The 16,922-nt window shown below is 39.2% G+C and overlaps 2 protein-coding genes across 2 annotated transcripts; one reads left to right on the top strand and one right to left on the bottom strand.

The window, feature by feature from the left end:
* Positions 1–452: 452 nt before the first annotated feature.
* On the bottom strand, positions 453–2,714 carry LOC149189480 (uncharacterized). Its single transcript, XM_089413227.1, is given in 2 exon segments — positions 453–2,097; positions 2,100–2,714. Coding segments are annotated over 2 exon segments (2,040 nt in total). The 3' UTR covers positions 453–672.
* A 6,347-nt stretch (positions 2,715–9,061) lies between these two features.
* LOC149189479 (uncharacterized) lies at positions 9,062–11,176 on the top strand. Its single transcript, XM_089410247.1, has one exon. The coding sequence runs from the start codon at positions 9,062–9,064 to the stop codon at positions 11,174–11,176; it is 2,115 nt and encodes a 704-aa protein (XP_089266373.1).
* The last annotated feature ends 5,746 nt before the right edge of the window (positions 11,177–16,922 follow it).

The raw sequence follows: 16,922 nt of genomic DNA, 5'->3' as shown, positions 1-16,922 counted from the left end.
AATTCAGATTGAAGAGAGGTATCGCAAGTCAAAGCTCCCAAAGGACTTTCTCTAACTTGATAGAGACCTTCAACCCTAAATCCAACTGTAAAAGCATCTTTAGGGTTTCTTTGCAAAATGTCAAATAGAGAAAAACCTAAGATGGGTTATTCTTGAAATTTGTCATCCAGGAGAAAAAAGGTCTAGTTGTCTTTAAAACTAAAAAACTCAATGTTATTAAATGCAGAACTTGGAACTTAGAAAAAAGAGGAGAAAAGAACAGGAAGCGTTCGAGCCAAATACCACTATTAACCATCGACATCATATGACAGGAGGAGAAAACCTAACCTGTTTTTGACAAAGTTGATACAATTGTGAACTGGCAAGGCAAGCACCCATAGAAGGTCACTCCAAGTAGAGGTTCCATGATATTAGTCGGAAATTCGGAATACAACAATACTGCTTCTGCATCAAACTCCTCGAAAGCTGCTTTGTTACATCATTCACACTTCAACGAGCACTCCCCTCTGGCATACCTAGCTGTTTTTCTGAACTTCCCTGGAGACAATATATTACTTATTTCACACATACAAACCAGCTGTCCCAGGTTTCCAACTTCCAGCAGTGCAACTTATTTAGCATTGCAATTTGCAACTACTTGTTTAAACTCAGATGCTTGGCTGTGTTGCTCTGTTACTCTGGTAAAAGGCGACCACACATTATCAAGTAATTCAGTAGCTTAAGAGATTCCAAAAGTCCACTTCCCCTGGCTATGCTGTGTTTCAATATACTGTAAGAGACCGTGTCAGGACCACAACCATCAATTGCCATGTTAAGTAAAAGCTTGGACACTTGCTGTTCTTTACCTTCCTTGCATAGACCATATAACAATATATTGTACAAAATAATACTTGGTCGATATCCATTCTCTAACATTTCATCATATAGTTCAAGGGCTTTGTTTACGCTGCCTACCTTGCAATGCCCGTACATTATGGAACCATAAGTAAAAACATCAGGAGTCCAACCCTTGGTATGCATATCACGAACCATCATTTCTGATGTTGACATTTGCCCTGCCTTACAAAAAGCATGGATTAATATGTTGTAAGAAATTTGATGAGGGGTACATCCTTTGTTGGACATCACACTGAAAAGCCTGTATGCTTCCTGCAAGTTTCCTTTCCTGCATAGGCTATCCAACAATATATTGTAGGTAACAACACTAGGAAGGCACCCTTGTTTTGGCATACAATTCAGAAATTGAAAGGCTTCGCAGAGCGTTCCAACCCTACAATGATAATATATCAAAGAAGTATAAGTCACTACATTGGGAGTACAGCCTTCAACATGCATTTTACCTAGAATTTCTCTTATCGTTCTAAAATTATTACCGTCCTTGCATAGTGCAGAGATCATTATGTTATAAGAAACTGTATCAGGAGAACAACCTCTATATGACAGCTCATTAAAAAGTTGAAATGCCTGCTGCAACTTCCCCTCCTTGCACAAACCATTTAGCAATGTATTGTATGTAACCAAATTAGGTCGGTAACCCTTGCACTCCATTTTTATCAGAAGTGCACAAGCCTCTTCTGACTTGTATTTTTGACATAAGCCATTGAAAAAAATATTACATGTAACAATATCAAGAACATAACCCTTGCGCAGCAAATCTTGCAACAACTTATGGGCCTCTGCAACTTGGCCTACCTTACAGAGTCCTCCTATTAGTGCAGTGTAAGTATATATATCAGGATAAAAGCCCTTGTTGGAAATAACATCCATTAATTGGCAGGCTTCTAAAAACTTTATAGCATTGCAAAGAGCATAAAGAATAATGTTGTAAGTGACCAAGTCCGGAGAACAATCATGCTTAACCATCATATCAAGAACCCTACTGGCCTCCTTAATGTTTCCTTTCTTGCAGAGACCATTAATTAATGTAGTAAATGTTACAAAATTAGGATTACAGCCCTCAGATGCCATCTCATCCAAAACACTGTAAGCTTCCTCCCACGTACCTTCTTCACTAAAACCATAGACCAGAGCAGTGTAAGTGTACACATTTGGAGAACAACCATTTCGCTTCATAGAGCAAAAAATCTTTAAGGATGATTTCATTTCTGAGTAATCTCTTTCATAAATTTCAAGGCACTGTCCAACTTTCCCAACCTGATGCAACCAGTTAAAAGTAATTTGTAAGTCAAAGCGTTTGGGGATGCCCCGAAATGATGCATCTCTTGTAGAATAGCCTCAACAGTTTCAAAATTTACATTACTGGACCTCAGAAAAGAACTTAAAAAATTGTTGTATGCATGTACAGTATGTTGACATCCAGAACATGGCATAAGTTTCAGATGCTCTAAACCTTCTTCCACTATTCTGGCCTGGGCACACCCGGCTACTACTGTCCAAGAAGTTGTAACGGCAGGGTTGGTTCCAATTTGTTCTTTTTCTATTGCCCCCTGATTCTGAGGCCGTTCCTCGCCCATTAAAAGTGCATCTGAATGAGCTAGCTTGTTAACACACATATTTGTTTTCTGAATGGCAGTCATCACCACTGGAGGCATCGCAGCAGTGATTGAATTCCCCACTTCTTTCGATATAGTTCCTAACATTTTATGCCTGGGTGTTCCAAACATAACCGTACTTTTTGAGTTGTTTTCGTTTCGTTTGCAGGCCATAGCTTTTCTACTGACCGTCTGAAACTGGGTCCTCAAATAGCTATTCATTCTTGGTCTTGGCCTCTAGCCATATCTAATGGGTCGACTGGCTGCCAATATAATATGTGCATCATACATAACTGTCCCAACATGCCTATTACCAGTATTTATTCATTAAAAAAACAGGATAGAGAATCTTATTAACAGCAGCCATCCACTTAGACCAATTTAATTTGTCTGAAATATGCTAAGCCCCTTTGATGGAATGCGTTAATTCTATTTGATAACAGAAAGAAACCAACTCCAAGATGTCAAAAAAATGACTTTTTTACAAGGAACTCTGCACCTACCCAGGTTTGCATACAACATTACCATTTTCTTTCACATTACATACCCAGATAGTTAATCGTGTTGCAGCCTGTATGTACTTCCTAGCCACATGATATCTCCATCATTGCAGCATATCAAATATTTAAAATTGCTTCAGCTACTGACCTGGATGCCTTGATTTGGGCAGCTCTGGTTGCAATCCAGCTTCTACCACCAAACATGGTAAAATATGTATAGCCATTGCCTTGATAGCGAAGATTTATCTGCACAGAGCTGCCCACTAGAGGTTGCAACTCCAACAGAACGAAATGTGCAGCATTCAACCGAATGCAAATATTTGTAATCCCAATCTGTCAACACCAGACTGTGGCCTCCCTCGCCACCAACGGAAATCAGACACATTCAAATTTGGGTTTCAGAACGATTAAGTGGAAAACCACACGAAAGATGCTCAGATATTGCAATTTGTTCGAGTAAAAGCGATCTTGGGGGTTTTGGGTTTTAGGACAGGGAGATAAGTGTGCCCTTTTTCTAAGGTTTTTAATTATAATGTTGATGTGAACAAACATCAGGAAACTAAATCCCTACACCAAGAAAACTATGACGTATCCTCGAACGCTGCTTTGTTACATCATTCACACTTCAACGAGCACTCCCCTCTGGCATACCTAGCTGTTTTTCTGAACTTCCCTGGAGACAATATATTACTTATTTCACACATACAAACCAGCTGTCCCAGGTTTCCAACTTCCAGCAGTGCAACTTATTTAGCATTGCAATTTGCAACTACTTGTTTAAACTCAGATGCTTGGTTGTGTTGCTCTGTTACTCAGGTAAAAGGCGACCACACATTATCAAGTAATTCAGTAGCTTAAGAGATTCCAAAAGTCCACTTCCCCTGGCTATGCTGTGTTTCAATATACTGTAAGAGACTTTGTCAGGACCACAACCATCAATTGCCATGTTAAGTAAAAGCTTGGACACTTGCTGTTCTTTACCTTCCTTGCATAGACCATATAACAATATATTGTACAAAATAATACTTGGTCGATATCCATTCTCTAACATTTCATCATATAGTTCAAGGGCTTTGTTTACGCTGCCTACCTTGCAATGCCCGTACATTATGGAACCATAAGTAAAAACATCAGGAGTCCAACCCTTGGTATGCATATCACGAACCATCATTTCTGATGTTGACATTTGCCCTGCCCTACAAAAAGCATGGATTAATATATTGTAAGAAATTTGATCAGGGGTACATCCTTTGTTGGACATCACACTGAAAAGCCTGTATGCTTCCTGCAAGTTTCCTTTCTTGCACAGGCTATCAAACAATATATTGTAGGTAACAACACTCGGAAGACACCCTTGTTTTGGCATACAATTTAGAAATTGAAAGGCTTCGCAGTGCGTTCCAACCCTACAATGATAATATATCAAAGAAGTATAAGTCACTACATTGGGAGTACAGCCTTCAACATGCATTTTACCTAGAATTTCTCTTATCGTTCTAAAATTATTACCGTCCTTGCATAGTGCAGAGATCATTATGTTATAAGAAACTGTATCAGGAGAACAACCTCTATATGACAGCTCATTAAAAAGTTGAAATGCCTGCTGCAACTTCCCCTCCTTGCACAAACCATTTAGCAATGTATTGTATGTAACCAAATTAGGTCGGTAACCCTTGCACTCCATATTTGTCAGAAGTGCACAAGGCTCTTTTGACTTGTATTTTTGACATAAGCCATTGAAAAAAATATTACAGGTAACAATATCAAGAACATAACCCTTGCGCAACAAATCTTGCAACAAATTATGGGCCTGTGCAACTTGGCCTACCTTACAGAGTCCTCCTATTAGTGCAGTGTAAGTATATATATCAGGATAAAAGCCCTTGTTGGAAATAACATCCATTAATTGGCAGGCTTCTAAAAAATTCATAGCATTGCAAAGAGCATGAAGAATAATGTTGTAAGTGACCAAGTCCGGAGAACAATCATTCTTAACCATCATATCAAGAACCCTACTGGCCTCCTTAATGTTTCCTTTCTTGCAGAGACCATTAATTAATGTAGTAAATGTTACAACATTAGGATTACAGCCCTCAGATGCCATCTCATCCAAAACACTGTAAGCTTCCTCCCACCTACCTTCTTCACTAAAACCATAGACCAGAGCAGTGTAAGTGTACACATTTGGTGAACAACCATTTCCCTTCATAGAGCAAAAAATCTTTATAGCACTTGAAGTTTTTCCTGCCCTGCATAGACCTAGTATCAACGGATTGTAACTAAAGACATTTGGAGAAAACCCCTTCCCAAGAAAAGTCCTCAGTAGGTGGTAAGCCTCTACAATTTTGCCCACTCTGCAAACACCCATCATAAGATTATTGACAGTTCGTACTGCAGGGAGAAAATTTACCTCCAACATGTCTTCAAAGACGTCCAATGTAGCCTCCAGGTTCCCTTCCTTTAACAAAGCTTTCAAAAGCGCCTTGTACGTATACTTATAAGGATGATTTCCTTTCTGAGTAATCTCTTTCATAAATTTCAAGGCACTGTCCAACTTTCCCAACTTGATGGAACCAGTTAAAAGTAATTTGTAAGTCAAAGCGTTTGGGGATGCCCCGAAATGATGCATCTCTTGTAGAATAGCCCAACAGTTTCAAAATTTACATTATTGGACCTCAGAAAAGAATTTAAAAGATTGTTGTATGCATGTACAGTATGTTGACATCCAGAACATGGAATAAGTTTCAGATGCTCTAAACCTTCTTCCACTATTCTGGCCTGGGCACACTCGGCTACTACTGTCCAAGAAGTTGTAACGGCAGGTTGGTTCCAATTTGTTCCTTTTCCATTTCCCCCTGATTCTGAGGTCGTTCATCGCCCATTAAGAGTGCATCTGAATGAGCTAGCTTGTTAACACACATATTTGTTTTCTGAATGGCAGTCATCACCACTGGAGGCATCGCAGCAGTGATTGAATTCCCCACTTCTTTCGATATAGTTCCTAACATTTTATGCCTGGGTGTTCCAAACATAACCGTACTTTTTGAGTTGTTTTCGTTTCGTTTGCAGGCCATAGCTTTTCCACTGACCGTCTGAAACTGGGTCCTCAAATAGATATTCATTCTTGGTCTTGGCCTCTAGCCATATCTAATGGGTCGACTGGCTGCCAATATAATATGTGCATCATACATAACTGTCCCAACATGCCTATTACCAGTATTTATTCATTAAAAAAACAGGATAGAGAATCTTATTAACAGCAGCCATCCACTTAGACCAATTTAATTTGTCTGAAATATGATAAGCCCCTTTGATGGAATGCGTTAATTCTATTTGATAACAGAAAGAAACCATCTCCAAGATGTCAAAAAAATGACTTTTTTACAAGGAACTCTGCACCTACCCAGGTTTGCATACAACATTACCATTTTCTTTCACATTACATACCCAGATAGTTAATCGTGTTTGCAGTCTGTATGTACTTCCTAGCCACATGATATCCCCATCATTGCAGCATATCAAATATTTAAAATTGCTTCAGCTACTGACCTGGATGCCTTGATTTGGGTAGCTCTGGTTTCAATCCAGCTTCTACCACCAAACATTGTAAAATATGTGTAGCCATTGCCTTGATAGCGAAGATTTATCTGCACAGAGCTGCCAAGTAGGGGTTGCAACTCCAACAGAACGAAATGTGCAGCATTCAACCGAATGCAAATATTTGTAATCCCAAACTGTCAACACCAGACTGTGGCCTCCCTCCCCACCAAGGGAAATCAGACTTTTTCAAATTTGAGATTCAGAACGATTAAGCGGAAAACCACACGAAAGATGCTCAGATATTGCAATTTATTAGAGTAAAAGCGATCTTGGGGGTTTTGGGTTTTAGGACAGTCAGATAAGTGTGCCCTTTTTCTAAGGTTTTTAATTATAACGTTGATGTGAACAAACATCAGGAAACTAAATCCCTACACCAAGAAAACTATGATGTACATCTCAGGAAGTACTGATAAAGAGAAATGCAGCTCTTATTTTGTTGCATGATGAAGTACTGATAAAGAGAAATGCAGCTCTTATTTTGTTGCATCGACAGGAGATGCAACGAAAATAAGAGCTGCATTTCTCTTTATCAGTACTTCCTGAGATGTACGTCATAGTTTTCTTGGTGTAGGGATTTAGTTTCCTGATGTTTGTTCACATCAACATTATAATTAAAAACCTTAGAAAAAGGGCACACTTATCTGCCTGTCCTAAAACCCAAAACCCCCAAGATCGCTTTTACTCGAACAAATTGCAATATCTGAGCATCTTTCGTGTGGTTTTCCGCTTAATCGTTCTGAAACTCAAATTTGAATGTGTCTGATTTCCCTTGGTGGGGAGGGAGGCCACAGTCTGGTGTTGACAGTTTGGGATTACAAATATTTGCATTCGGTTGAATGCTGCACATTTCGTTCTGTTGGAGTTGCAACCCCTAGTGGGCAGCTCTGTGCAGATAAATCTTCGCTATCAAGGCAATGGCTATACATATTTTACCATGTTTGGTGGTAGAAGCTGGATTGCAACCAGAGCTGCTCAAATCAAGGCATCCAGGTCAGTAGCTGAAGCAATTTTAAATATTTGATATGCTAGAAAGTACATACAGACTGCAAACATGATTAACTATCTGGGTATGTAATGTGAAAGAAAATGATAATGCTGTATGCAAACCTGGGTAGGTGCAGAGTTCCTTGTAAAAAAGTGATTTTTTTGACATCTTGGAGTTGGTTTCTTTCTGTTATCAAATAGAATTAACGCATTCCATCAAAGGGGCTTAGCATATTTCAGACAAATTAAATTGGTCTAAGTGGATGGCTGCTATTAATAAGATTCTCTATCCTATTTTTTTAATGAATAAATATTGGTAATAGGCATGTTGGGACAGTTATGTATGATGCACATATTATATTGGCAGCCAGCCGTCCCATTAGATATGGCTAGAGGCCAAGACCAAGAATGAATAGCTATTTGAGGACCCAGTTTCAGACGGTCAGTAGAAAAGCTATGGCCTGCAAACGAAACGAAAACAACTCAAAAAGTATGGTTATGTTTGGAACACCCTACATAACTGTACCAACATGCCTATTACCAGTATTTATTCATTAAAAAAACAGGATAGAGAATCTTCTTAACAGCAGCCATCCACTTAGACCAATATATATTTTAAATATATATATATTTTATTTTAAATATATATATATATACATATATTTTATTTTAAATATATATTTTATTTAAAATTAAATTGGTCTAAGTGGATGGCTACTCTTAATAAGATTCTCTATCCTGTTTCTTTAATGAATAAATACTGGTAATAGGCATGTTGGGACAGTTATATATGATGCACATATTATATTGGCAGCCAGTCGACCCATTCAATATGGCTAGAGGCCAAGACCAAGAATGAATAGCTATTTGAGAACCCAGTTTCAGACGGTCAGTAGAAAAGCTATTAGTGCAAATGAAACGAAAACAACTCAGAAAACGGTTATGTTTGGAACACCCTACATAACTGTCCCAACATCCCTATTACCAGTTTTTATTCATTAAAAAAACAGGACAGAGAATTTTATTAACAGCGGTCATCCACTAAGACCATATATTTTATATATATATATATATATATATATATATATATATATTTTATTTTAAATATATATTTTATTTTAAATTAAATTGGTCTAAGTGGATGGCTGATGTTAATAAGATTCTCTATCCTGTTTCTTTAATGAATAAATACTGGTTATAGGTATGTTGGGAGAGTTATGTATGATGCACATATTATATTGGCATTCAGTCGACCCATTAGATATGGCTAGAGGCCAAGACCAAGAATGAATAGCTATTTGAGGACCCAGTTTCAGACGGTTAGTAGAAAAGCTATGGCCTGCAAACGAAACGAAAACAACTCAAAAAGTACGGTTATGTTTGGAACACCCAGGCGTAAAATGTTAGGAACTATATCGAAAGAAGTGGGGAATTCGATCACTGCTGCGATGCCTCCAGTGGTGTTGACTGTCATTCACAAAACAAATGTGTGTTAACAAGCTAGCTCATTCAGATGCACTTTTAATGGGCGAGGAACGGCCTCAGAATCAGGGGGAAATAGAAAAAGAACAAATTGGAAACAACCCTGCCGCTACAACTTCTTGGAGAGTAGTAGCCGGGTGTGCCCAGGCCAGAATAGTGGAAGAAGGTTTAGAGCATCTGAAACTTATGCCATGTTCTGGATGTCAACATACTGTACATGCATACAACAATTTTTTAAGTTCTTTTCTGAGGTCCAGTAATGTAAATTTTGAAACTGTTGAGGCTATTCTACAAGAGATGCATCATTTCGGGGCATCCCCAAACGCTTTGTCTTACAAATTACTTTTAACTGGTTGCATCAGGTTGGGAAAGTTGGACAATGCCTTGAAATTTATGAAAGAGATTACTCAGAAAGGAAATCATCCTTATAAGTATACGTACAAGGCGCTTTTGAAAGCTTTGTTAAAGGAAGGGAACCTGGAGGCTGCATTGGACGTCTTTGAAGACATGTTGAAGGTAAATTTTCTCCCTGCAGTACGAACTGTCAATAATCTTATGATGGGTCTTTGCAGAGTGGGCAAAATTGAAGAGGCTTACCACCTCCTGAGGACTTTGCTTGGGAAGGGGTTCTCTCCAAATGTCTTTAGTTACAATCCGTTGATACTAGGTCTATGCAGGGCAGGAAAAACTTCAAGTGCTATAAAGATTTTTTGCTCTATGAAGGGAAATGGTTGTTCTCCAAATGTGTACACTTACACTGCTCTGGTCTATGGTTTTAGTGAAGAAGGTAGGTGGGAGGAAGCTTACAGTGTTTTGGATGAGATGGCATCTGAGGGCTGTAATCCTAATGTTGTAACATTTACTACATTAATTAATGGTCTCTGCAAGAAAGGAAACATTAAGGAGGCCAATAGGGTTCTTGATATGATGGTTAAGCATGATTATTCTCCGGACTTGGTCACTTACAACATTATTCTTCATGCTCTTTGCAATGCTATGAAGTTTTTAGAAGCCTGCCAATTAATGGATGTTATTTCCAACAAGGGCTTTTATCCCGATATATATACTTACACTACACTAATAGGAAGACTCTGTAAGGTAGGCCAAGTTGCAGAGGCCCATAAGTCGCTGCAAGATTTGTTGCGCAAGGGTTATGTTCTTGATATTGTTACCTGTAATATTTTTTTCAATGGCTTATGTCAAAAATACAAGTCAGAAGAGGCTTGTGCACTTCTGACAAATATGGAGTGCAAGGGTTACCGACCTAATTTGGTTACATACAATACATTGCTAAATGGTTTGTGCAAGGAGGGGAAGTTGCAGCAGGCATTTCAACTTTTTAATGAGCTGTCATATAGAGGATGTTCTCCTGATACAGTTTCTTATAACATAATGATCTCTGCACTATGCAAGGACGGTAATAATTTTAGAACGATAAGAGAACTTCTAGGTAAAATGCATGTTGAAGGCTGTACTCCCAATGTAGTGACTTATACTTCTTTGATATATTATCATTGTAGGGTTGGAATGCTCTGCGAAGCCTTTCAATTGCTGAATTGTATGCCAAAACAATGGTGCCTTCCTAGTGTTGTTACCTACAATATATTGTTGGATAGCCTGTGCAAGAAAGGAAACTTGCAGGAAGCATACAGGCTTTTCAGTGTGATGTCCAACAAAGGATGTACCCATGATCAAAATTCTTACAATATATTAATCCATGCTTTTTGTAGGGCAAGGCAAATGTCAACATCAGAAATGATGGTTCGTGATATGCATACCAAGGGTTGGTCTCCTGATGTTTTTACTTATGGTTCCATAATGTACGAGCATTGTAAGGTAGGCAGCGTAAACAAATCCCTTGAACTATATCATGAAATGTTAGAGAATGGATATCGACCAAGTATTATTTTGTACAATATATTGTTATATGGTCTATGCAAGGAAGGTAAAGAACAACAAGTGTCCAAGCTTTTACTTAACATGGCAATTGATGGTTGTGGTCCTGACACGATCTCTTACAGTAGATTGAAACACAGCATAGCCAGGGGAAGTGGACTTTTGGAATCTCTTAAGCTACTGAATTACTTGATAATGTGTGGTCACCTTTTACCAGAGTAACAGAGAAACACAACCAAGCATCTGAGTTTAAACAAGTAATTGCCAATTGCAATGCTATATAAGTTGCACTTCTGGAAGTTGGAAACCTGGGACAGCTGGTTTTTATGTGTGAAATAAGTAATATATTGTCTCCAGGGAAGTTCAGAAAAACAGCTAGGTATGCCAGAGGGGAGTGCTCGTTGAAGTGTGAATGATGTAACAAAGCAGCTTTCGAGGAGTTTGATGCAGAAGCAGTATTGTTGTATTCCGAATTTCCGACTAATATCATGGAACCTCCACTTGGAGTGACCTTCTATGGGTACTTGCCTTTCCAGTTCACAATTGTATCAACTTTGTCAAAAACAGGTTAGTTTTTCTCCTCCTGTCATATGATGTCGATGGTTAATAGTGGTATTTGGCTCGAATGCTTCCTGTTCTTTTCTCCTCTTTTTTCTAAGTTCCAATTTCTGCATTTAATAACATTGAGTTTTTTAGTTTTAAAGACAACCAGATCTTTTTTCTCCTGGATGACAAATTTCAAGAATAACCCATCAAGGGTTTTTCTCTATTTGACATTTTTCCAAACTGGGGGCTTTAAACTAGGAAAATAGAATTAAACAAACAATTCGATGCTGGAATTTTATTTGGAGATAAAAGACAACGACAAGAAATACTATTTCAGAGAATTCCTTTTGCAGGTACAGTAAGAAGAGGAGTCTCCATGCAATCGATGTTGCCAATTTTAAACATTTGGCAAATCAATAATTCAACATCAGAGCTGGAGTGAAGAGGAATTGCCATCATTCTATTTCCATGATATTATTTTCATTAGACAAGTGCCAGGTGATACTTATATTAAACATTCCTCAGCACATAACATGAATAAGAATACATGAACGCTGAATAAAGAAGAAAATCAAATACCTATTGTACAATGGGACACAAGGTTGCCTTGAAGATTGAATTATGCCTAATGCAAATTATAGAGTTTGCTCTGTGGCAATTTTTAAAATCTGCACAAAACAAAACACTTAAAAAATTTCATCTCATTTACTTGAAGTTCCCTAGATCCATTTCATAAAACTTTTTGGCATTATGGTTGAATCTGAAATATTTATTACAACAACAAATACTTCAATTTATCCAACTTTTTCACTAGGCAAGCTAAAGAAGATAGACACTGAGAATATACTTGAAGGAAGAGATGAATATCAAGTGCTCAGGGCAAAAGCTCAACCAACACAGATATGAAAATCACTACAATAAGAACAGATTTGTAACAGGACTAAATCTGATTTCTAGTTTCTTCTAGGCATGCTAAAACACACAACATTTCAGTCTGGTTGTCTCAACAAGTCAGTTCATTAAAACAGCCATGAAACTACTCATAACAATGAGAAACCAAAATCCGAGTTTCAGTGCTCGAACACATAAATTTAGGACAGATATAGTACACTTCACATATTACAGAAATGAAGATAAATTACTATACCTTAGCTCATCTCAAGCTGATACAACAAGTCCCTGTAGCTTGCCTAAGCAAGGACTTTTCAATGCTTCCAGACTCTGTCAAGGGCATCCACCATCAGCAACAAGCCCTAACTGATGATACAAAAGTCTGGCAAGGCATCCCACCAAGATATTTAGCCACACCAAAGGCTCCACAACAAGCTAGCGTCAACATCAACAAGTCCACCATTGCATTCCACAAGCTATAAAGGGGACTTACCAAGTGTGCATTACACGAAGTCCCCTTCCATCTGAGTGCTACAAATCTTGCTCTAGGGTTTCATCACACAAACCCTAGGTTTAGCTCACACCAAGCATTCAAGACAAGCCATGGTGCTCCAAGTCATATCTAGGGTTTACTTTGCACAAACCTTGAGTCTTCCAGCTCTTGTATCACACAGGCAAAAAGACTTCAATACAAGTACATCAAGATTACTAGTACTTTCTTGAATAGTTCATTGTGACAAAGGCTTTCTCCTTCTTTTATATAAGAGAGGTGAGGGAGGCCAACAATAGAGAAGTGGACCAGGTCAACAATGACCTCTAATGTACTAGGCTATGTCCACAAGTGTAGCGTCTGCCACCATCTCTCAGGTGGAGCACTCTCCTAGCAACGCCTCCACATGTCAAGCTCTACTCATCACAACGCTGCATGCTCTCCAAGGCAAGGTACCAAGCTCATTCTTCCTCCTCCACGTGTGTATAATTGGGTCCACAGGCAACCTCTAGTGCAGTGTCTTCCAAGTAAGACTCCCTTAAGCTAAGTGCTCTACCTCCACTTCTGTGCCATGTGGTTCTGATGCTCCTAGGGCCAAGCGCCCTTCCTTGTCATGTTTAGTGCTCCTTCACAAAATAGCTTAAGCTCCTATGCCAAGCACCCATCCTCCTCAACATGCATCCATGTAACATATGCCAACTGGGACATAAGATAATTACGTCCACAAGAAGCGTGCCACCTCTAACATGTATCTTGAGGACAAGCATCCATTTATGGTAAGCTCTCCAACTGCCAATTATCCAATATAGCTTATGATACAAGGGGCCAAGATACAAGAAGTGTTCACCACACACCCCAACATCACATGAAGCACACCCCTACCATGGTGTAAGAACTTTCAGAGAAACCCAAACACTAACAGTCCATAAAGAGGAGGACGAAGGCACATAATTGACACAAGTTTGTGAGATCATCTTTGATTGTGGAGAGTGCAAAATTGAGCATCAATTGAGTGCAGTTTTAAGAGCTTGTGTCCTAACAAATAACAGACCATAAGCGCGCAAGGATTTACGAGGATTTGTGCTACAATATAGGGGCTGATTTTCACAAGGAAATAGGGATCTAGTATGCTAGGAAATAGGGACCTAGTGCGCAAAGGAATATGAGCTTCTGATGCGCAAAGATCAAGGAGCAAGGTTCAGGGATTACAAGGACGAGTCAAGGCTTTAACAGGGGAACAATTGTGTGATAGAGGGCGGAGATCAAGCAATGATCAAGGCAAGTTGGGATCAATTGTATCAACTGATATTAGTGAGAAGAAGCATAAGGTTTCTCAGAGACAAATTGCTTTGTAATAGATCCAATTGCTCTCGATAAAATACCACAACAAAGACTACAAGTTTTCCCTTTTGGGTTTCCTGGGTAAACAAGCATGTCAATTGTTGAAATACTGGGAGGGGGGTGAATCACTATTTCTTATCAATTAGAATATTTTTAACTTAATAGAGCATTAATTGTTATTAGCAGTAGATAAACGTAAACATTCATCAACACCATTCAACAATGCACAACAATAAATATAGTAGACAAAGTTTTTTAGGTGGAAACCCCTCCGGGACAAAAACCACCGAACGCTTCTGAATATTTGTCTTTCAATAAAATGTACATCAATATCTTCATCTCCAACTAAAGGAGGCTCCAACTCCCTGATTTATTGGCTTCAACCTGTAGGACGCTTGTTAATTTTAGATAACAATGTACGTTCTATGCTTAGCACAATTTACTTCGATGTTCATTAGCAGCGCAATAACAATTTCCAATTATTTCCAGTAGCAATCACATCAACCATTAATCACATTGATAGTAAATGTAGATAGAACATAAAAACAAATGTAGAAGACAAGCCAAGACAAGAGGACACTAGATGTGGCGGATGCCAGGGAAAAACCCCAATGTGGGGAAAACCCTTTGATCAAATCTTCTTATTATTATTCAGTAGTTTAGCAGAGAGAGAGAGGACAAAAGTCAAATAGACTAGCCAAATACTGCAGCCAAATCAGCCCTGTCAAATTTTGCAGTCAACTGTAGTCAAACTTCAGCCCTAACCAGAAAGTCAACGCTGGTCAAATCAACAGCAAGACTACCTTCTTTGAAGATCGGTCAAAGGCAGATTAATTCGACTCCATCAAGGGTCAAAGTCAACCCAAAATAGTCCCTCAAACACTGGTCAATCTCGATACAGTTAGCCCTGTGGTCAATGTTGGTCAAACACTTCCAGATACCTCGATTTCCGTGCCAATAAATGCGGCCTCAAGAGAACGAAATTCTGCCTCCAAAAATGCAGTCAAATTTGATAAAAAAACCTTGGTCAACAGTCTGAAATGTTCTGTTTTAGCCCAGAAAAACAGTCCTCGCTGCATGTGTGTGTGAGAGAGAGAAGATGCCCAAGCTGAACGAACCAATATGATGAAGAGAGAGAAGAATCTGTGAGTGAATGATGTCCAAATGAGATGTGAGGTCTCTTCTATTTATACACTTTGTTGTGGGTGAAGAGACACATCTATTGGGCTTCTTGAGCTTACATTAAGTTGAGGCCGACCTAAACAATTTGTACATGTGAGAGAATAAATTCAAAATCAAACTTTTGCTTGTCCGTATGAGATGATCTTTATATCAAACTTGGACCTCTCGCAAAGAGGAATCTAATGCAGTCCCAAGGTGGAATTTGGCCCTACTTGCCAATTTTAACACTCCCTCTCAACTAGGGATAATTTTACCTGTCAATCCATCTGTCATCATCATGCTATCATGTCGTCATGTACCATCTCTGTCTTCATGCTCTACTGAACCATGAAGTAATAATGAAGAAGAAGTGATCAAGATTGAGTCACAAGACCTTACCACTCTCCAGTGAGGAAAGTCAGTCCTTAATCCCAGATCAAGTTGTTGAATACCATGCGTCCTAGTCATAGGGAGTATGGTAGTACACAATGCATCCATCAGTAGTGCTATGGTCCCTAACCGCTTTTCCCAACTCATTGGCCAGATGAGAGGTACTTCCCATGAGTCCTGGACTCCATGGGTAGGATGCATGCGAGGGCATCGACAGGAGAAGGTGAACCACTTGTCCTACTCATATGCCATATGTGAAGGTGAACCACTCATCCTATGCATATGTCAATTGTAGGGGAAGGTGAACCACTCACCCTACATACATGTATTTGCAATCGTAGGGCAAGGTGAACCACTCACTCTACACACATGTCAATCATCATGGGGTATCACAGTGGAAGGTCAACCACTCACCTTGTACATAGCGCACCACTAGGGGAAGGTGAGCCACTCACCCTATGGTCACTCATAGCTTCAAGAAGTACCCCAAGCTCCCAGGAGCTCCTAGAGCTCAATGTCCAACTCATGCGAGACCCTCATAGGAGGGTCTTTCCATGACTCCAAGTCTCTCTTTCAATGTTAAGAATTTGACCTTCCCTAAGAGCTTTGTGAGAATATCTGCGACCTGCTCATCCGCCCTGATGTGTTGGAGCCTTATTGCTCCTCGTTGTACCATATCCCGGATAAAGTGGTACCTGATATCAATATGCTTGGAGCAGTCGTGGAACATGGGATTCTCTGAAAGGCGAATCCCACTCTGGTTTTCACAAAAGATCACGATGGTATCCAGCATGTGCTCGAATAGCTCACTGAAGAGCTTCCTCAACCAAACAACTTCACAACAGGCCATGCTCGCAGCAATGTATTTGACCTCGGTGGTGCTTAAAGTAACCAATTTTTGCTTCCGGCTCATCCAAGATATTCAAGTAGACCCCAAAGAGAAGGAACAACCAAACGTGTTTTTATGATCCACCATATTGCCACCCCAATCAGCATCAGTATATCCATGTAGCTTCAAATTCCTAGCAGTGTATCTCAGTCCATAGTGGATTGTGCCTTGGAGATATCTCAAGAGATTCTTAGCAGCAATCCAATGAATGTGATGAGGCTCGACCATAAATTGACTCAACGTGTTCAAAGTGAAGCATA

This window comes from Pinus tabuliformis, chromosome 3_1, assembly GCF_031772625.1.
Source record: "Pinus tabuliformis cultivar Carrire ecotype Pingquan chromosome 3_1, CPIR1, whole genome shotgun sequence".
NCBI classification, from domain to species: Eukaryota; Viridiplantae; Streptophyta; class Pinopsida; order Pinales; family Pinaceae; genus Pinus; species Pinus tabuliformis.
The sequence above is the reverse complement of the archived record's forward strand: the minus strand, read 5'-3'. Positions and strand labels throughout refer to the sequence as shown.